The sequence below is a fragment of the Notamacropus eugenii genome, chromosome 1, assembly GCF_028372415.1.
Source record: "Notamacropus eugenii isolate mMacEug1 chromosome 1, mMacEug1.pri_v2, whole genome shotgun sequence".
Taxonomy (NCBI): Eukaryota; Metazoa; Chordata; class Mammalia; order Diprotodontia; family Macropodidae; genus Notamacropus; species Notamacropus eugenii.
Genome location: NC_092872.1, coordinates 53,155,460 through 53,176,925, shown reverse-complemented (window position 1 = coordinate 53,176,925; position 21,466 = coordinate 53,155,460). Strand labels below are relative to the sequence as shown.

The following is a 21,466-nucleotide window of genomic DNA, read 5'->3' as shown; positions in this document are numbered from 1 at the left end:
CAATAAACAGCTACTATGTGGTGGACACTGTGCTAAGAGCTTTACAGATATCTCATTTGTTCCTGAATAGATACACACCTTCTTTGAGACAACTGAAGCAGCAGGCGTTCCTCCTCCAGTTCCCACAGACTCTGCCTTCCCGGCTGGTGCAGAGATTGAATGAGGTCAGTATCTTGATTAAGGGAAAGGCAGAGGGGCCAAGCCCAAGGTTGGTGCTGCCCCTGATCCTGAAAATTAGACACAGAGCCTCTACCCAGCTTTGTCCCTGCAGCTTAGAGCATAGCCTGGCTTTCTGGAGTTGTTGGCCAGCTGTCAGAGCTGCCTCATGATTACCTTCTTAGTGGATTATCTGCGTTAGAATGAAGGAAATCATTGTGGAGAGCCGTCTTCAACAGGGCCATCCAACACTTGCACAGACTTGGATTCTCTGTGCTTAAAGTCTAAGACATTGTCTTTTATGTCTACCATCTTGCCCTGAGTTGAGCAGGTACCCTTCTCTCTCTCCCCAGCCTCCACTTACCAACTTTCCCGCTACATGTTGTCTTCCCCCAGGAAAATGTAAATTTTTTTTTAAGGGTAGGCACTTTTTTTTTTTTGGTTCATATTTGTATTCTTGAGTTTGGCCTGGCACAAAATAATCACTTTATAAATGCTCTATCTATACATGCCACCCCTACTGAATGTCTTATCATGTCTTGGTTTTCTTAGTGAAGGTAGTGCTATCCAACAAGTTGCTTTATATCTGTAGGATATGTTAGCTGCTACCAGTGGAGGGCTTGAAGAGAGAGAATAGGGCAATGGGGAATAATCTGTGGGTTGTTTCAGGGGAAGAAATAAGGCAATAGGGTGGCTGATGAATAGACCAAGATGGTCTAGTCAAGTCAGGAAAAGGAAGTGGGATGGTTTTAGGGAAAGCTTCCTGAAGAGGAGCAGGTCAGCTTCTCCTTAGCACTCTCCCATTTCTGACTTACGGACATAAACTTGATCCTTTGTTGTTGTTCAGTTGTGTCCAGCTCTTCATGACCCTGTTAGGGGTTTCAGCTCATTTTACATATAAGGAAACTGAGGCAAACAGGGTTAAGTGACTAGTGCAGGGTCACACAGCTGTTAAGTGTCTGAGATCAGAATTCAGGAAGATGAGTGTTTCTGATTCCAGGCCTGGAACTCTGTGCACTATGAAGCAGCCTAGCTGCCCCAGGCCTGATCCTGAGAGACCATAAATCCAGAGAGGAAGTTTAACACCCAGTATTATCTTGCCTTAGATCTCCTTGCGGCAGGGAATGAAAGCAGATACTGGTACCCTCATGATGCTGTGTGAGAAGACAGAGAATGATATCCGCTCCTGCATAAACACCCTGCAGGTATAAACCCAAACAGAGAACTTTGGCAGTGACTTCCAGGGTTGGGGGGGTGGGTAGGGAGTTTTCACTGAACTGAAATAGTCCCCTCTCTCTATAGGTGATGGCAACACTGGATAGTTCTTGTCCTTGGCCAGCTTCTAGTTGGCATATTTCAAACCTGGAGCCTTCTCTAGGTTTTCCACCATCCACCAGAATATGGCAGGTTTCTTACTTCCCTGTAATTGGCCTCACAGATTGTATTTCTGATGGGAAGACCCAAAGGAGATCAATCCTACAGTTAGGGACATGTCTCAGGCATTCCCTCTGTCCTTTAATAACCCATCATAAGACTAACTAGAAGTTTTCTCCAAACCCTTCTAGAAAGCTTGGAGAGACCCATGGCAGAGCCCTTGACTTGGGGTGGGAGGCCTAAGTTCATGTATTAGCCAAGATGTTAACTCATCAATTTCCAATTCTTTGCTGCCACAAAAAACTGCTATAAATATTTTTGTATATATGAATCCTTTTCCTCTTTCTTTGATCTCTTTGGGATACAGACCTAGCAATGGCATTACTGGGTCAAATGGTATATATAATTTTATTGCCTTTTGAGTATAGTTCCAAATTGTACTCTAGAATGGCAGTCTCGTAATTTTACATACATGAAAACTGAGACCGACAGCAAATTGCTTAATTTTTTCTTCATCTGTAAAACAAAGGGTTCTGACTCTTCCCTAAGGTTGCTTCTAGCTTCAAAATACTGAGTCATCCCATCTTATAATTTTAAAGGTGCGACAGAGAGTACACCAAAAGAAAGCTGAACCCGGAGTGGTTTTAACTACCAGTCTGGGTTCCAGAAAGCAGAGAGTAAAACATACCTCCCTTCTCTTGATAGAAAAATGGAAGACTGCTGAATGGTGTGTACCATGGCAGAAATGGTCACTGCATTGGCTGATTTTATTTATTTGTTTTTAATTCATCAGAGAGGTTCGGAGGAGGGAAAGAGGAAGTATATAGCCAAAATGACTGTTACAAAAAAGCAAAAGCATGTTAAACATAAAATGCATATATTCACAGAGTGTCCCATAATCACAGTACAATTTCAAGGTATTAAGGCAACTAAGGTTTCAGGGACTCTGTGTGTGTATATATGTTTAGATTTATATTTTTACATATATTGATATACATATATATTATAAACCTATCATAGGATGATTTTGAATTAGAAGAACCTCAAATATCATCTGATGCAACCCCCTAATTTTTTTTAATTTTTAATTTATTTTAAATAAATTTTGATTTCTAAATTCTCTCCTATTTGTTCCCTCTAAATTCCCTCCCCCACATTTTGCGAAGGCAAACAATATGATATGAAGTACACATGTGAAGTCATTCAAAACATATTTCCATATTAGCCATGTTGCAAAAAAAAAAAAAAAGCGAGAAGCACAAAGAGTTAACAAAATTATATGTCATTTTGCACTCTGAGTTCATCAGCTCTCTCTGGAGGTGGACGACATTTTTCATTATGAGTCCTTTGGCATTGTCTTGGATATTGATCAGAGTAGCCAAGTCTTTAACAGTTGATCATCATTACAATATTCCTCTGACCATGTGCAACGATCTCCTGGTTCTGTTCACTTCACTCTGCATCGATTCATATAGGTCTTCTTTTTCTGAAACCATCCCCCTCATCTTTTTTTATAGTACAGTAGTATTCTGTTGCAATCATAAACCACAACATGTTCACCCATTCTGCAATCAATGGGCATCCCCCCAGTTTCCAATTCTTTGCCACCACAAAAAGCTGCTGCAATTATTTTTGTACATATAAATCCTTTTCCTCTTTGATCTCTTTGGGATGCAGACCTAGCAGTGGTATTGCTGGGTCAACAGGTATGTACAGTTTTATTGCCCTTTGCTTATAGTTTCAAATTGTTCTCCAGGATAGCAGCCCCTTAATTTTTACACACATGGAAACCAAGACCTACAGAGGTTAAGCAATTTGCTTAAGACCACTTGAGTAGCAAACAGAGCTTATATTTTAACTCATATCTTCTGACTCCAGATTGATAGCCCTTGACTTTCCCCATTCAAAGCTAAAGTCTTTTGTTTTAGTCTGACTCATAGGGACATCCTTTGGCACCCATTAAATCATTTGAATGTATTGTTCTCAAGGGTCTCTACCCTTCTTTGTATCATTTTTCTACCTTCAGTTGAGGCATTTTATGGAGTTCTGTGTGTCAGAACTGAACTTAGAGATTCTGTAGATCCAACCTCCTTATTCTACACATGAAGAAAATGAGGTCCAGAGATTGTTTAAGGTCACCCACATCCTCTACCGGAACCAATATCTTACTCCCATCTCTAAACTTTGTACATGTTTACGTAGTAAGGCAAAATAACCTTAGGTTTGGAGTCAGTCTGTGTCAAATCTTGGCTCATTTACTTAATTATTTTTCTCCTCTGTAGAATGAGGTAGAGCCTAAAGTTCCTTCCACCTTGATATTCTTTGAGCTTTAAAAATAATGGAATAGCACCAGGATTTTGGGAAGCCAAGTTACTGAAATTAGTGCCCTAAAATATCAAATTTCAAGTTTGCATCCTGCCTTCATTCGAATCATTCCTTCCTCATGTTCTGTATGTGTTTGCTTCCCCCTCTCCTCTGGCTGGTGGATACCTAGTTCCTGTATGGCCAGGGCCAGAAGGAGCTGAGTTCAAGGATGGTGCAGTCCATGAGCATCGGCTTGAAGGACCAGAAGAAGGGACTGTTTTCCATTTGGCAAGAAATATTTCAGTTGCCCAAGATTCAAAGGTAATGCTGTGTCTCTGGACTGGGAGTGTTGGAGAGTGTGGGAATGGGAACACAGAGATCCTGGAGGGCTTCAGGACCCCAGCACTGGGAATTGCCAAGGAAAGGTTCCTTTGATCTCCTGCCAGCTGCTATAATACAGCCCAATCGAATCCAGCAGGACACCAGTAGCTTAGAGTCAGACACAGTATTTGGGTTTGAATCATAGGATGATAGAGCCAAAAGGAGACCTTATAGGTCAGTGAGTCTACCCCCTTCATTTAACAGATGAGGAAACCAGACCCAAGAGAAGTTAAGTGATTTGGATAAGGTCAGTAATTGGTTTCCCTTGTAATTTTATGTTTTATTTTGTACATTTCAAACTATTATTTTGAGAAGTTTTTGCTAAACCAGACTAAGAGATCCACAGCCCCCCAAAAAGGCTAAGAACTACTGCTGTAGGGAATGCCTGGCATTCCTGGCTACCAGAGGAAGACTTTTATTTATGAGCAAGGAAACAAATGGAGATGGGGAGGAAGCACTGAGTACAACTGGAGCCCCTCTGGGCCCCAGATACCTATGAAGAGTAATTACATCTCCTGTACACCTGACTTCACGTGCCTGGTATGTACAGAGACCATTAACTGTGCAACCACCAGATGTCGCCCTTTACAGCAACCCCTAAGTCACCCATCCCCATGCCCATCACCATCCTGGCTGTGCATGGCAACGTTAGTCTAATGTTAAGACAGCAATGCCCTGTTCCTCCTACCACATGGTTAGCCAGTTGTACCTGAGTAACATAGAAGGGAATTTTCTAGTTAACTAAATATCATCCCTTTAGGTTTCACAAGTGTTTTTTGATTTTTACCATTTTGGATGGAAATCTTTCTAAAATATATTGACAGCCTCCTTTTCTTTTGTCTTCTTTTCCTGCCTTTCCTTCCTCCCTTTGCACTTTCCTTTCTCTTCCTCCTTCTTTCATCCTCTATCCCTCCTTCCCTTCCTCCTTTCTTTCCCCCTTCCCTCTCTTCCTCCCTCCCTTCTGTTCCTTTCCTCTCTTTTCCTTCCTTCTCCACTCCCTTCTTCCTCCCTTTTCCCTCTTTCCCTCCATCTTTCCTTTGTTCATTCCTTTCCTTCATTCCTTCCTCTCCCTCCCTTTTTAAATTTCTTCCATCTTTCTTTTCGTTCCTCTTTTTCCTTCCTTCCATAAACAGGATACAAAACAAAATATAACTTTTTCTCAGGTCATCATATCCATTTAAGTAGATGTCACATAGGAGGCAGGTGACCTGGGTTCTAATCCTCTCACCTTCCCTTCCCTTTGGCCTTGGACAAGTCATTTTGGCCTCAGACAAGGGACTGAACCAAATTGTCATTTTGAATTCAAGTCCACCCATGAAACGATGATAATAGGTAACATTTACATGGTGCTTTCAAGGTTCACAAAGCACTTGGTAGGTGGAGGAAATGTTATCCAAAATTCTCCAACTCTTCAATCCAGTGATGCCTTCAGGGACCACTGAGGCGCAGGGTAGAGCTGTTTCTCCCTTCAGATAAACAGCCACAGGCCGGCTCAGGATGAGTTTCCCATCACAATTCTTCTGTCTACATTTAATTCTATAATTCTGTCTCCTCCCTTCCATCACTGTCGTTTCTTGATGTTGTTGGTTTTTTTGTTAATGTTTCTCATAATCGCAGCATGTCACAGATGGAAACTTAGAATACGGAACATAGGAAGTTAGACCTGAAAGACACCTCAGATCGTATGGAAGTTTTTCACCTGGCGTCCATAAACTTATTTTTGGGGGGATTTGTGTGTTGTTTTAATATTTTGATCATTGAATTTCAATGTCATTGATTTCCTTTTAATGCATTTAAAATATTCTGCGAAGGGGTCTAGAGACTTCGCCAGACTGCCCAAGGGCTCCTTGACACATACAAAAAAGGCTAAAAAACCCTGATCTAGCAATACCTCCTTATGCTAGAAGTATAGAAACTGAGGCCCAAAGAGGAGAGATGGCTTTCCCAAGCAGCGCAGCCAAGATGGAAACCATATTCCCTGGCACTACTCCCCAACTGTGTGTATATATACTACACCACAGCTGTGCTTTTATAATTATTATATTTTGACGTTGTTGGTTCCTTCTTGCTGCTAGTATCAGTGTCCTAGATGCTTCTGGATTCACAAACACAAGAAAATTGGAGAATGTCAGAAGAGAAAGACACCTTGGGTGATGGAATGTAACTTAGCAGACCTAGAAGAAACCTCTGAGACCATTGTTCTACAGAGCCCCAGAGAGAAGGGCTTAATGGTTAACATAGATAGTTTAATGCCAGACATGGAATCCAGGTCTCTGGACTTGCAATCCAGGCCTGTTGCTATGATAGCATTCCACAAAAGTGGGGAGAATTTAAGTAGAATTAAAGGTAATTTTGCCTGGAGGCTTTTGTGAGGGTAGCATCTGGAAGCAGGCAAAGGCAGGGTGACTACCTCTCTCTTTGGCATCCCCAGGCAACGCATTGGCCAGGATGTCTTTCTGCCAGACCAGACTCTCCTTGATGGTGACAGTGGCCCTCTGGGTAGGGGTCCTCTAAACACCTCATCCCAGAGGTTCCACCATATCCTGCATATTACCACTTCCACCGGAGATCACGAGAAGGTGACCCAGGTAAAACCACCTTTCACCTTGCCCTAGTGTTTTTGCCTCTGAAGTGCCAGAACTTTTCCAGTGTAATTCAGTCTTCATAGCTGTAGGAAGCTGTCCTCTGCTGCTTGTTTTTCCAGATACAAATACAGTGAGCAAAAAGCCAGGCAAGTGTTATAACCTTCATTCTACAGAGAAACTGAGGCCAGGAGAGGTGAATGGACTAGCCTCAGGTCACATTGGTAGCAGCATTGCTGGGGTTTGAACTTGGGTCTCTTGACTTCCAAGTTCATCACCTTTCCATTCCCCCTACAGTGCTTCTGTGTGAAGGGTTAATTGGTTTGGTAATTCTGTTGCTTCTCAGTTTCATCAGTAACCATGTCCTTGGTGAACTAGGGATTCTCTCCCCTAAAGCGGCTTTAGATTAACAAGCCAGTATGTGTGGGTCTGTACAGGAAACTGTCCCTCTGGGCTTCCAGAAAACCTCTGGATTGAGCCCTGGGTTTGTTTTGGAGGATTAATTTTGGATTTGATAATGCAGGTGAGCTAAGGCAAGGATTTGGGTAATGATGCAAAAGCACACGTGGAATCCCAGTTTATTGTTTTTTTATGTTTTTTGTTTTTTAGATTTTTTTGTTAAACTCTTGTTCCTGGAAAGATGAGCAGGTGCTAAGCCCTCTTCCTCTGGGGTAGTGTGAGATACTCTCACTGGGGGGAATCCGCAGCAGTGAGGGAATACTTACCCCATCCTACCACTGTCACCTCAGACAGAATTACAATAGATTTTGAACACTTTAGTGAATTGAAGTGGTCATGTTCAGCTATCGGGCTCATGGGTTATTTGAGTCTTACTTAAGAGGCAGCATTGTATAATAGGAAAGAGAGTGACCTTGACCTGGGCTTCAGAAAACCCTTCATACAAACCTTTAGCGTTTCTTCTTTCTCTGGGCCACAGAGCCACGTTTTCCTCCTCTACAAACTGGGGAACGTAATGCCCACAGGGTTGTTGTGAAGAATATAAATATAAAATTTGTCAAAGAAATCTTAAAGTGCTCTTTGATGACTCACTGTTAGTATGAATATCCCACACAATTTTAATGATATTAATAATGATAGCTAGCATTTAAATGGTGCTTTCTATGTACCAAGCACTGTGCTAAGCGCTCTACAATTACTTTACTTGGTCCTCACAACAGCTCTGGGTAGTTGTTGTTCATTATTTCAGTCATGTCTGACTTTTCATGACCCCATTTGGGGTTTTCTTGGCAGAGATATTGGAATGATTTGCCATTTCCTTCTCCAGTTCATTTTACAGATGAGGAAACTAAGGCAAACAGGGTCAAGTGACTTGCCTAGGATCACATAGCAAGTATCTGAGACCGGATTTGAATTCAGGTCTTTCTTAATCCAAGCCCAGCACTCTATCCACTGAGTCACCTAGGTGAACGGGTCAAGTGACTTGCCTAGGGCCACACAACTAGTAAGTGTCTGAGGCCAGATTTGAATTCAGGTCTTCCTAACTGTGGACCTGGCACTCTACCCACTGAGATGCATAGCTGCCTTCTGCTTCTGTCTTAACTGTAACCATAGCCATGTACATGAGGGTTTTGCAGAGAATCTAGGCTTAAGATCATATGTTCTTCTTTTGTAGCAAATCTTTCTTCACTCCACCAGTGACAGAACCTAAACTCTGGGCTGTTTTTATTTACAGGGATGGTCTGTACTAAGCCCTACCATATTTCCGTGCTGGGTTCTCCCATGTGACTACGTACAGAACATTTATGAAACAGCTAACTGTTGCTGGTCTGAGAGCTGGGCCAAGAGTGCCTTTGTGAATAAGGCTGGAGGAACAGGGTGGAGACAGCTTGTAGGAGGCCTTGAATGCCAAGCTAGGAAGTTTGGCTTGTATCCTCCAGGCCAGTGGTTTTCAATCTTTCTTAATCAATATTCCCAATCAAATCAAATTTCTTAATCAAATATTCCCATCAAAAAATATATTTTCAAGCATTTGTCTTTTGAGCAAAATTTTTGATCTCCAGTATGCACATATTTTATATAAATAATGTATATTTAGGAAACAACACTAAAATAGACATTTTTAAAAGGACAAGAAAAAGATGAAATAATATTTGATCCTCTTTAGGGAGCTAATGGAATAGAAAGTCATGTTGGTAGCTGTGTGAAGATGAATTGGACTTAGGAGAAATTTGAGGCAGGGTTCTATTGGCTTTAAATAGAAGGCTGCTATGATAGCACAGGAGAGAGATGCTCTTGTCCTCCTGAGCTAGAGCAGAGGAGACAGATACAAACCATGTTGTTGAGGGAGAAGTGACAAGATTTGGCGGCTGATTGGATAAATAGAATGAGAGAGAAGGAGGAACTGAAGATGATGCTGAGGTTGTAAACCCAGGGAGTTGGACGCATGGTGGTTCGTTGTTCAGAAGAGGGGTAGGTTTGGGTGGAAAGAGAATGTAAAGAAGTCTCCAGGGGCAGATTGTAATTCATCCATGCCCACTTGTCCTGTGGGACTCCCAAAATACAAAGACCGGAACCAGACTGACACTAGTCATTGCCTGTGGGGGCCTGCCATGGCCCCTGGGCAATCTGAGAATGGATGGGGGAAGTCTAGAGGACAGGGAGTAGGGGGAGTTTTCCCCACTGTATCTTTGCAGCTGCTGCTGTGGGTTCCCAGGTAGCAGTTAGATTATACCAGCTCTAAGGAACCAGCTCAGCCTCAGAACCAGTGAGATTGGGAATTTGAATAGCAAGATGAGTGAGTGAAGTTGGAGAATGTTGAGGAATGAGGGTTGGGGTGGTTGTGTTGGAGATAAATTCCTATAATTGGTTGTATCCATGTTGTGGCCTCCACTTTGGAAGCCACTGCTCCAGGCAGTAGAAAACAATGCAGGGCTTCCAGGAGGGAAGCGTGATGTGGTCCAAGCTGTGTCTGAGAGATGTCATCTGCCAACTCTGAAGGATGGGGAGACTTCTATTACAGTAGTCCTGAGGAAGATGATGTGTGAGGGCCTAGAATGGGAAGGGAAGGAGAGAAGAAAGTGTGTATAATATGCCACTCCCCCCGACCCCTACACCTTGCCCTTTGAGGTGAGTTAAAACTCAGGCCCTCTGAGTTTTTACTTTGATCTCATCCATTGCAGGGCCTCTATGACAACTTCCTAAACATGAAGCTCAAAGATCCCACCTTAAACTCTGTGTGCGCTGCCATGGATTGGTTGATATTTGAAGACATTCTGGACCAGACTGTACGACATGGGCAGAACTTCCAGCTTATGAGATACTTCCCTTTCCTTCCCGTCGCCTTCCACCTCCTCTTCGCAGCCAACAGCATCCCTAGGATCTCCTACCCCAACAGCCAGCATGAGGCAAGTGTGAGCCCCTCAGGATGGAGGAGAGGTTAAGGGACTATTCATAATCTGCATTCATCTGAAGCAAAGTTACCTCTTTTTTTCCTAATATTAGAGATAACATCTATTTGACTCCAAATCCAAGACTTTTTTCCTCTAAATTTTTCAAATTTCATTCTGCTATACTCCCTAGTTAAGAGGGTACAGCTGGATGGAACCTTTCTTCTTCCCCCAATACAATACCCTACACCTTCTATCCACATAAAAATAAAAAAACTTAACCATAGCTTATCTGCCTCTTAGCCTAGTAACAGATTCATGGGCTGAGGATGAGTCAAGAAGGGGTTGGGGATCTTGGAAATAGAGAAGAGGTGTTTATATCGTTTCCCCATGTAGTTTGCCCTTGACACCATCAAACAGCTCTTGGGAACTCTGATTTCTGGAGTCCTTTAGGCTCTCTCCAGTGGTCTCCTTCCTGGAATGAATCCTGACCATCCTTTTCTCACATTCCCCTTCTCCCAGCCAATTTTAAGAACCAGCTTAAAAAAAAACCAACAAACAAACCCTATGGAATCTCTCCCCACTGCACTATGCTGTTAACATAGCAATTGCCCCCATCTTTACCAGAGTGTACATGTTTGACATTCCCACCCCCTCCCCATGGGCCCTAGTGTTTTCTAAACCTACTGTACTATTGGACTTTTTCCCTTGCTCTAGAGCCCAGATGATCCTGTTTGTGGTAGGGAGGTGGGACAGAGCTACCTATCAGACCATTAGTTCAAAATGAATTTTTTTCTAAACCAATCTACAGGCACAGAATAAGATGAACCAGACACAGAACCTGATTATGTCGCTGGTATCAGGGGTCACTCCAGCTGCCCGAAGCCGCGCTGCCCCACAGTCCCTCATCCTTGAAGCTCTCTGTCTACTCCTGGACATCATCTCCCCTAAGCTTCGTCCTGTGAGTCACCTTCTGGGTTAAGGGTCTGTGAGGTATATCAATAAAAGCTTGAGGGGGTAGAGGTATAGTCATTCCTGATAACCTCACAGGGTAGTGTAAAGGCAAGCACCCTGACACATCCAGGATGGCCTGCTAGCGCAGGTTCTTAGATCTGCTTTTCTAAAAGGAAACCAACTTTTGAGGGGTCCACAATCTAATTATATTACCAACAGAGAAAATGCAGTCAGAGAAATAAAGACCAAGAGACAGGGCTTCTAACTGTCTGTATGTAAGCAATACATACATCACAGACCAACAGACAGATCCAACTGTCTGACCATTACATACATACATAGTTACCAGAGAGAAGCACCAACATCTGGATTTTCAAAGCCAAGGGGCTTCTTAATGGCCACTCAGAGTCTCATCTGGCACATGAACCTTCTTCCAAAGAGTAAGCCCCCAAGTAAAAACTCACCCAAACCAGAGGGCATCATGACCCTCATAACCCATTGCCTTGTTGAAATTAACAAAAGCTTCCCTTAATGAACTTCAGGTGAGACCTTTTAATGACTAGGGAAGATCTTTAACCTTAATTAACATGACAGGTAGTGGTAGGTACATTCTGAATCCCCAGGCATTGGGAAGGGCAGAGAATCAGGGTTCGCTTCTTCAGAATTGGGGCATAGAGACCATCTTCCTCATTACATCAGAGTGTAATGTAGGGGCCATCTCCAGTCATCCTGATCTGTATCTGGCCACTGGACTCAGATGGCTCTGGAAGAGAAAATGAGGCTGGTGACTTTACATAGCCCTCCCTCACTTAAATCCAGTTCACTTGCAAGTCATGGCATTATCTTCCTGATGTCATGGTCCTCTTCCGAGAATCAAGGATAAACTGTAACCCAGTATAGTATAATTCATGTTTCTTCCATCAGTCAGAGGGCTCCTCCAAGAACAGGGACTCTCATTTTCCCCTTAAGACTGGGATGGTATAGAGCAAGAGGGGAACAGAAAAGATAAGGAGAACCATGAACACTCCATTATTGATTGTACCTCCTTTAAGACCATAAACACCTCTCAGAAGCTTGAGACTTAAGAATTACAAGGTCTTCCACCACATTCTGCCCCTCTCCGCATCTGTCCATGTTAATCCTAGAGTTTTAGAACCATAACATCTCAGAGCCAGAAGGGGTTATTAGAATCATCTGGTCAGAGGTGTCAAACTCACAGGAGATTTCCTTAGTGTGGCGGAACCAGATTAAAATGTAATTGGGAAATGTTTAACAAAATAAATAGAAATACAGTACAATATAGATCATGTTACTTTGTGGTTTTCTAAATCAATATGTGGCCTCCAGGGATCCATTTCCATTTGAGTTTGACACCATTTATCATTGTCCAAACCAGCTCACTTTAAAGAGGAAGAAACTGATGTGAAGGCCCAAAAGTAAGAAATATTGGGGGGAGAGGGGCGAGGGGCAGGGAATCTTTTTAGGAAAAAAAAACTTTTTCAGAGTCTTTATGTGTTGCCCCAGGAGAATGTCAACTCCTTGAAGGCAGGGATAGTTTTATTTTTTTCTTTGTAGCACTTTCCTTCACATAATAGGTGCTTAGTGAATGAATGTTTGTTGACCTGAATTCAATCCCAGTACCAAACATGGTTATGTTAATGTTCCCAAGCTAAAAAAGTGACTTTACATCTATAAAGACTACTAGTCTGAAAAGTATTGCTTATGTTTCCATTTTCCCAAAAATTTGTTTTTCTCTTGTTTCTTCCTTCTGACCACAGTGAGGTTCATAAAGTCCTGTGTTGCTTCATCATGGTACAGAGGTGATGTTTGGTTCTCAAAGTCTACACTAGCAGAGCACAAGCTCTGTCAAGTTAACAACTCAGTGAGCATTTATTAAGCACTTACTGTGTTCAGCAATACTGTGTAGGTTGTACCATGATGGAAAGACCTCTGATATGATCCCAGTGAAGATTGAATCCAAGAGCAAACCTAGTTAAGAACAGAGAAGTACTTCAGTAAATTGATCTCTGATTGATGAATATTTTGGTTGTAGCAGCCTTTGAACAAAGAAAACTTAAAAATGGCCTTTGGTCTTATGTAGTTCCTCTTTTGCATCCATGTTGTTGGTGACAGGGTGACAGACAAGGGGCCAGAGGGTGATTAGAATCCATTTTTTAGAGCATCCATAACCATTAAGTGACAGCTCAGTGGTGCAGTTGATAGAATGCTGGACTTGGAATCAGGAAGAGCCAAGTTCAAACCCTGCCTTGGGCACTTAACTATCACCCAGCAAGTCATTTAATGTCTCAACCTCAGTCACTTTCCTCATCTGTAAAATGGAGACCATAATAATAGCACCTAACTCACAAGGTTGTTATGAGGTTGAAATGAGTTGTCATAATAAAGCATTTTGTAATATAAATATAATAGTAAAGCATTTTGCCAACCTTAAAATACTGCATAAATGCTAGCTATTATTATTAACTACTCTGAATGTGAGATACTTATTAATACTCAACAACCTAAACCAATAAAAAGATTAAACCATATAAATATCAGTATTTTGATGAGATTGTTTAAAAAAAACAGAAGACAAAAGGAAATTTTAGCTAAAAGGAAGAGTAGCCCTCTTAGAGAGGCAGACAAAGGAACTGGCAGAGTTGGTTTCATTGGGTACCCCAAAGACATCAAGAAATATCATTTCATGGGACATGATCTCGTCTTGCCATGTTTGTGAGTGGTGTAAGTAAAAAGACTACCATGAAAAGAACTACAGCCTTGAAGTGTTGCAGAGAATGAAAATGGTGAAAATTCTATGAAGACTCTAAGAGGATCCCTTCAGCTAAGCCAGACATACTTTGATGCAAGGGTGACTTGAGTGCCAAGGCGAGCACTGAGAAGAAGGGTGAGAAATACTTTGGAAAATATGACTCAAGTTTAAGAAACAAAAGAGAAAGCTTGCAGATTATTCAGGAACCCCACACTTTTGGAATGTCAACCCTTTTAGAAGAGAGTTGGAAAGCATTCGACATGGAGAACACTGAATAGTATGGTGAAAAATTAGCATAGGATCATAGATCCAGAGCTGAAAGGGACCTCAGAAACCATCTAGTCCGACCCCTTCATTTTACAGATAAGGAAACTGAGGCCCAAGGGAAAAAATTGGTACACCCAAGGTCATGCAGGTGGTAAGCATCAGAGGTAAGAATTGAACCCAGGTTCTCTGACTCCAAAGCTGGTGTTTTTTCTACTACCTTGAATGAAATTGATTATAACTTAATAAACAAGAAGCAACTGTGACATGATAAGTTGGAGTACGCTTCTAGATGTAGTCAAGCTATTTGCTAATTAAAGCAAAAGCCAAAATCAACAGCAAACTAGGAGAAAGGCTAAAGATAAGGGGAGATCACTGTGAGTAATCGCAACATCTTCTACCTGGCTTATTCAGATGAGTCACCAATGAAGAAAATTGTTGTCGTTCAGTTGTTTCAGTCATGTCTGACTCTTTGTGACCCCATTTGGGGTTTTCTTGGCAAAGATACTGAGTGGTTTGCCATTTCCTTCTCCAGTTCATTTTACAGATGAGGAAATTGAGGCATACGGGGTTGAGTAATTTGCTCAGGGTTACACAACTAGTAAGTCTTTGAGACTGGATTGGAACTCAGGAAGATGAGTCTTCCTGACTCCATGCCTGGTGCTCTATCCACTGTGCTATCTAGCTGCCCCAGGAAATTCAGAAATGGCAAAGATATCTGTCTACCTAGATTACCCACCATTTCCTTCTAAAGTTTAATATAAAGCAGTTATAGCAATGTCAAGTTCAAAAGAGTCTAGTAACTTACTTAAGCCACCAAATATTTCACCTCCTTGGCATGTACAGAAAAATGACAGTCAAGGGCATCACTGATTTAGAAATACAAACTCATTTATAAAACACTGTGGAAAAGGAAGATAATGGAATATTCTGAACAATGTCTGCTTTTACAACAAAAAAAGCAAAGTCTACAGAGAGCTTGGCATGAGACCCAAATGAGCCATATCCTCCCAAGAGCATTCACAGATGAAACTGACAAGAAAACAAATAGAAAGTGGAACAAATTTGTCACTGTTTCTATGGCGATCTATTTTCATCATCAGCAAGAGGAACCACAGCATTTGGACCCTAGCACCTCAGTCCCTGATGTATCCAAAGAAGTAGAAATAGCACTTAGGAAGATGTAACTGGGAAGGATGGTTGGACCAGACCAAATTCACCTTGAGGAAGTCTGTCCTGGAGACCGCAGAATCTTGAAAGCATTGAAAGATTAATTTACAGGATAGCTCAGGAAGAGGGAAAGATAATAAACGATTAGGGAGAAAAAAATCTTCATGTTAATTCCCCAAACGACAACTAAGAAATCATCCGTAACTGCTCACCCATGTGCTTGCTTTCTCATCTTCATTCAAGATCTATGTAACTACCTAGCAAAGTCATCCTCAGTGGAAATAGGAGGAAACAGGCAAGCTTTTGCAAACAGTTTTCCAATTAATTACTAATCATTTGGGAATCATTGTGTCAGTCACTGCTTGATGCTGGGGATGCAAAGATGAAAATGAAGCTGCTCTTTTTGTCCAAGTTTTTCTGCCCATCAGATCACATCTTTACAGTCACACAGCTGACTGAAAAGTACAGAACACAAGATTCCATTATGTTCGTTGATTATGGAAGGAGGGGCAACAAATCATTTGAATGGGTGGGCAAAAAAGACCCATAGCCTAAAATGCTATTCTACAACCTATGAATATTAAGGTTGTAAAAGATTCTTTGGTAAATGCAACTAGACAGATCACTTTATTCGATGGCCCTTTAATTGGTAACATCAGGAAAGGTATAGAACAAAGAGGTCATCAGATGATGAGGAGCTCCCAAATGTTTTTGTTTGAGGTGGATGCACTAATTGCATCAAGCTCCCAGGATGTTATAGGACCTTGTCAAGGAGATTCACAATTATTTCAAAAGAAAATTGCTTAATAATCCATTTGCAAAAAACAAAGGAAAATGTCTGTTGGCCAGACTATCTATATCATTCAATGAAATGACTGCTCCATTGAATTATTGCATCAGTAAATATATTTCAAACAGGCACTAAAGATCCAGTAAGTTGTGTCCATGATTAAATAAGAAAATGAGACTGGATTGCATTTAAGAAACTTTGCAATATTTTTAATTGTACCAAGCTGTTCCCCTCTTCAGTGACCCTTTTTTTCCCCAATACAATTACTCTCTCAGTGATACATATGGTTATGAATCTTTTATTTACACGTTCATCAAGGAATGAGAGGTGCAGGTAGCCTAAAGGGTGTTGAGAGAGAATGCATAGGAAGCTTAAGCAAGTGACAGCGTATTTCTAATACGACCTACACTCAAGTGCTGATATATTAGAAATATTGAAGAAATATATCATTAGAAAAGGAGGTGGGCTGGTCACGTAGTAAGAGCAAGGAAAGGATAACAGAGAGATAACCAAGAGGCTCCTCTCATGCCCCTAAAATGGAGAAGGACCCTAGAGGAAGGACTCTAGTACACTGAGTGGGGCCTCTGGAAAATTGATAGAAGATCATGGGCAAGGAAGGATCACATAGGAGGAGATGGCATGGATAGGTCACCATCTGCTCCAGTGGAGGAAATGGTAAGACCATAGATCTGTTTGAACTAATTCTACAACAAGGAAGGTGATGGTTGTGCTATCGAGTAGTATTGTGTTTATTTCTGATTATCACATATTTTGGAAAGACATTGACCAGTTGGAGCTCATCTACCGGAGGACAATGTCATTGATGATTGATCTGGAAACTGTGCTAGAAGAGGATCAGTTTAAGTAATGGGGGATTTTTACCATGGAGAAGAGAAGTCTTTGGAGAATGGGTACAATGGCTGTCTCCAAAGAGCCAACGATTTCACGTGGAAGATGAATTTACTTTGTCTTATTTGTCCCTGGCAGGCAGAATTAAAGACTAAGACTACTAAGAGCAGAGGTTGCAGAAAGGCAGCATTCAGTTCTAACAATTAAGAGTTATCTCAGAATAGAGTGGACTGCCTTGGAAGGTAGTAAGTTCCGTATCATTAGACCAAGTGAAGCCTCAATCACTTGAAGTCTCTTTTAGCATTAAGATTCCATGACCCTATCTTTTCTCACATTTCTTCAGCCTCTATAGAAATGTTAAATCTCTAGGCTGGGTAGGCAGCTGACTCTTATAGCTGTATGACCATGGGCAATCACTTCATTTCTCTAGGACTCTTGTTTCCTTTTCTATCTAGATCTATGATCTATGGTAACCTTTGAAGTTTTGAGATAAGGATGGTTGTATATGGTCAGCCACATTATAATGATAATAAACCACATTTCTGTAGTGTATTCCTCATACCAGTCCTGGGAGGCAGGTAATATTGGGACTCAGAAAGGGGGATAGTAACTCGCCCAAGGTTTCAAAGCTAATAATTAGCTGAACATGGAATTTGAGTCCATGTCTTCTCCCCATCCATTCTCCTTCTGCACCATGCTGCCTTTCATGAAAGCCTTTGTGAGCCGCCATGTTAGAATGTTGTTTCTTTGGGGGAATGTGAAACATGTCAAGAAGGGAATGTAGCAGTAACCAAGGGAACACTTCTTGATCTCCTGGCCTCTAGCAACAGGTTTGATCCTGGTGTGCAGGCCAAGCCAACTTTCTGTTTGTGTGCCAGTGGTTTACAATTTGGGATGTATTTGTATTATGTGGTGGTTGGGTTTTTTGTCAACATGGAGGCTTCTTAGGTGGTGATCTCCCTGGGTCCCTGGAGGCTTTCCCCAGTGACTAAGACCCTCTCCCTCTTAAATGTTTCTTTCCAGGTGAGCACCCAGTTATACAGCAACAGAGAGAAGCAGCAGTTGGCCAACCTCATTAATATCATGCTGGCCTATAATCTCACATACCACCAGGAGCGGACACCTGATGGGATGTATACATATAAACTGGATCCGTAAGTCTCAGTAATATTAATGATGATGCCAATAGCACACACCTCTCTTGCATTTTGGGTGTGTAACAAGGGTGGGTTCTAGACCTGTGATTTCGTCAGAGGAGGTAAACTCTCATTGTGGAAGCTTTCCACTAAGGCAGATCAGCAACTTCCCTGTATCTTATTGTCTTAGAAAATGACCTGGAGCCCCAAGACAATAAGTGACTAGGGCTGTACGTTGTGTGCCAAGGCACACTTGTACTCAGATCTTCTTTAAGTTTTAAAAATAAATGTATATATATATTTTGGATTTATATATATATGTGTAGTTTCTTCACCAGTATTTCACAATGTGTCTCTATACATTCCACCTCCCATTGCTACAAAGAATAAAGAAGAAGTCTCCCTTTAGATTCACACTTTACAAAGTTTTTCCCTCCCGAGAACCTGGCAAGGTAAGATAGTCAGCATTATTGTCTACAGTTTGTAGCTGAGCAAACTGCAAGTCAGATGTAGAATAGCTTAATAGTACTTAGTACACTGCCTGGCACGTAGGTGCTTAATAAATACCTATTAATCGACTGACTGCCTGGAATAACTTTCCCAGTGTCACACAATAAATGTCAATCAGGTCAAAAAACCAAGCCTTTTGGCTCTTAAGTTCAGAGATCTCTATGAACCTCTTTATTTTTCCAAAGATGGAGAAGGTCATTTTTTCTTTCTTCTGTCTTGGGATCATTGACTGAAATTCTGGGGGCTTTCTAACATGATGATTTATAAGTGAAATGCCAATATTTCTCACCATCTCCCAGATATCCAGCCCTCTTGAGAGAACCTTAGAAACTATAAAATGTCACAGCTGGGGTCTCACTCAGTGATAGCCAGCAGTAATTGTAGACTACCTTGAACATTCCCACCTTTTTGCCTCCCTTTCTTCTCCCCGCTCCTTGCCTAATTCTGACTAGGGAAGTGTGCAGCCTCAGTTTAAACAAAAATGGAAGAAGACATTTCTGCTCTTGTCATCGACAAAGGCCCTGGTAGTATGTGCAAAGCAGGATTAGCTGGGGATAATGCTCCCCAGGCTGGGTTCCTGTCCATAGTAGGATGCCCAAGATGTCAGGTTGGCATGGTGGGATTCAGGCAGAAAGACTTTTATGTATAGCATTTGCTTCAAGAGTGTTCACAAAATATAAATTTGCCCTGGTAAACATACATCTCACATTGGGCTCATGAAACTAAAATAAGTCTTTGAAAAGAAACTTGTTGAACTATTACTGATTTGACCTCATATGCAAGTTAATGGTTGTTCCTTTGGTCTACATTTTATCATTCCTTGTATATGATCTTTGATCTAAACCCTGATGCAGGTCACTTCATGTGGCAGGTAAGGCTAAGAGCAAACTTCTGTTGACTTGAAAATATGGCAGTACAGTACATGAACGGTTGACAGTCTCATCAGCTGTATAGTTTAGTTGTATGAAGCATCAGATCTATACAGGGTATCTAAAGGTCATTTCCAGCATCTAAAATAACTGACTACTAGAATTTCTCTCCTAAGGCTGGCAAGAAAGATTTTATTAAATGGGTGTTACATCTTGCCATCATTCTAGAAAGAAGATTTATTGAATCCAAGCCTTAGGAACCAGTTGGTTTTTTTTTTTTTTTTGGTTTGTTTTTTTAACCCACTGTTTTCCCCCCAGTGTTATTGAACTAAGTTACTCAACCTTGAGTTGCAAAAAAGTTTGCATTTACAATCTATAAATCTATTCATTTACATAAGATTTTTTAAATCTAATTTATGTAAAATGTTTTTTATTGTTATTCACTGATGTCATACTCTTCATAGACTCATTTAGGGTTTTCCTGGCAAAGATACTGGAGTGGCTTGCCATTTCCTTTTCTAATTCTTTCTACAGATCAGGAAACTGAGGCAAACAGGATGAAGTGACTTGCCTAGGGTCACACAGCTAGGAAGTGTCTGAGGCCAGGATGGAACTCAGGAAGATGAGGCTTCCTGACTCCAGGCCAGGCTCTCTATCCCCTACACCACGTAGTTGCCCCAGAATTTTTGTACTTTGTCTTAATGTTCTCGTATGACAATAGAATACCAAAAGTTTGTAAGTAATCCTGAGTGTTGAGGATGGTAATGCCCAGCACATCGTTGTGTAAGGAAAAATACAAAGTGCTGCAAGGAAATTTAAAAAAATACAATGTCATAGTTGGGAGATACCTTAAAAATTACTTGGTCCAAACCCCTCTCCCCCCTCAGTTTATAGAAGAGGGCCCTGAGAAAAGAAAATGACTTGACCAAGGTCATACCTCAGGTACAGGTAGGGCTGGGACTAGAACCCAAAACTGCCGACTCCCAGCCTAGAGCTCTTTCTACTGCATTTCCTCTAACTTTTGACTCCAGGACAGTGTTAGTATGGACCCTGGAATATTCAGGCCATATTGAGCTTTTGAGTCATTTTCAGTTGTGTTTGACCCTTCGTGACCCTATTTGAAGTTTTTCTTGGAGGGTTTGCCATTTTCTTCTTCGGATCATTTTACATATGAGGAAACTGAGGCAAACAGGATGAAGTGACTTGCCCAGGGTCACACAACTAGTAAGTGCCTGAGGCCAGATTTGAGCTCAGGAAGATGAGCACCTTGCCTAGCTGTCCCCATCTTGGAGTTAGGCACAGCCAAAAGAAAATGGGCCGTGAGTCTGGGTGAAGAGGGAAGATGTGTGTGGTCTCTGATCACATAGGATATGAAAAGGAGGTTCAGACTGTATTTAAAGCAATCAGGAAAATTAAGCATTAAGGAAGATGTGGTTGGAGACAGGAGAGAGTGTTATGTTGTAGAAAGAGCCCTGGACTGAGACGCCCGGGCTCATGGCCCAACTCTGCCTTTTAATTCCATCTGACCTTGGACAAGTTACATCCTCTACCTGACCTCCATGTTGTTCTTTGAAGAATGAATGGAGGGTAAAGCACTGGATCTGGAGTCAGGAAGACCTGAGTTCAAATCCAGCCTCAGATGTTTACTGATTGTGTGACTCTGGGTAAAGTCACTTAACCCCAGTTACCTCAAAAAAAGGAAAAGACTGAATGTAGTTTTTCTTTTTCACTAATATTCTATGGTAGAGGTTGGGGGTCAGGAGCTGTGTTTGAGTGAACCTATGATTTCATTAGTGTAGGGAGCTCCCAGTGAGGAGCTTTCTCTGCCAATTCAAACTATTACCTTCTTTATAATGTAAAGTCTTCTAGAGGGACCTGGGGTACTAAGTGGTTAAATGGCTTACCCCACAGCCAGACTCTGCCAGTATATGGCAGGGGTGGGACTTGAAGACCCAGATCTTTTTGACTCTGAGGCCAGTTTTCTATCCACTTGGCAACACTGCCTCTCTG

The 21,466-nt window shown here is 41.6% G+C and overlaps 1 protein-coding gene across 2 annotated transcripts in view; it reads left to right on the top strand.

Moving 5' to 3' along the window:
- The window catches only part of CHTF18 (chromosome transmission fidelity factor 18), a 53,937-nt gene that overhangs the window by 18,314 nt on the left and 14,157 nt on the right, over window positions 1–21,466 (top strand). The window contains exons 12-18 of one of the 2 annotated variants that reach the window (XM_072601002.1): window positions 71–164; window positions 1,263–1,361; window positions 4,025–4,155; window positions 6,647–6,803; window positions 9,938–10,162; window positions 10,956–11,105; window positions 17,965–18,095. In XM_072601002.1, the coding sequence (XP_072457103.1) occupies window positions 71–164; window positions 1,263–1,361; window positions 4,025–4,155; window positions 6,647–6,803; window positions 9,938–10,162; window positions 10,956–11,105; window positions 17,965–18,095 (987 nt within the window). Of the gene's footprint in view, window positions 1–70; window positions 165–1,262; window positions 1,362–4,024; window positions 4,156–6,646; window positions 6,804–9,937; window positions 10,169–10,955; window positions 11,106–17,964; window positions 18,096–21,466 lie in introns of both variants that reach the window. The other variant, XM_072601008.1, reaches the window with a different exon arrangement.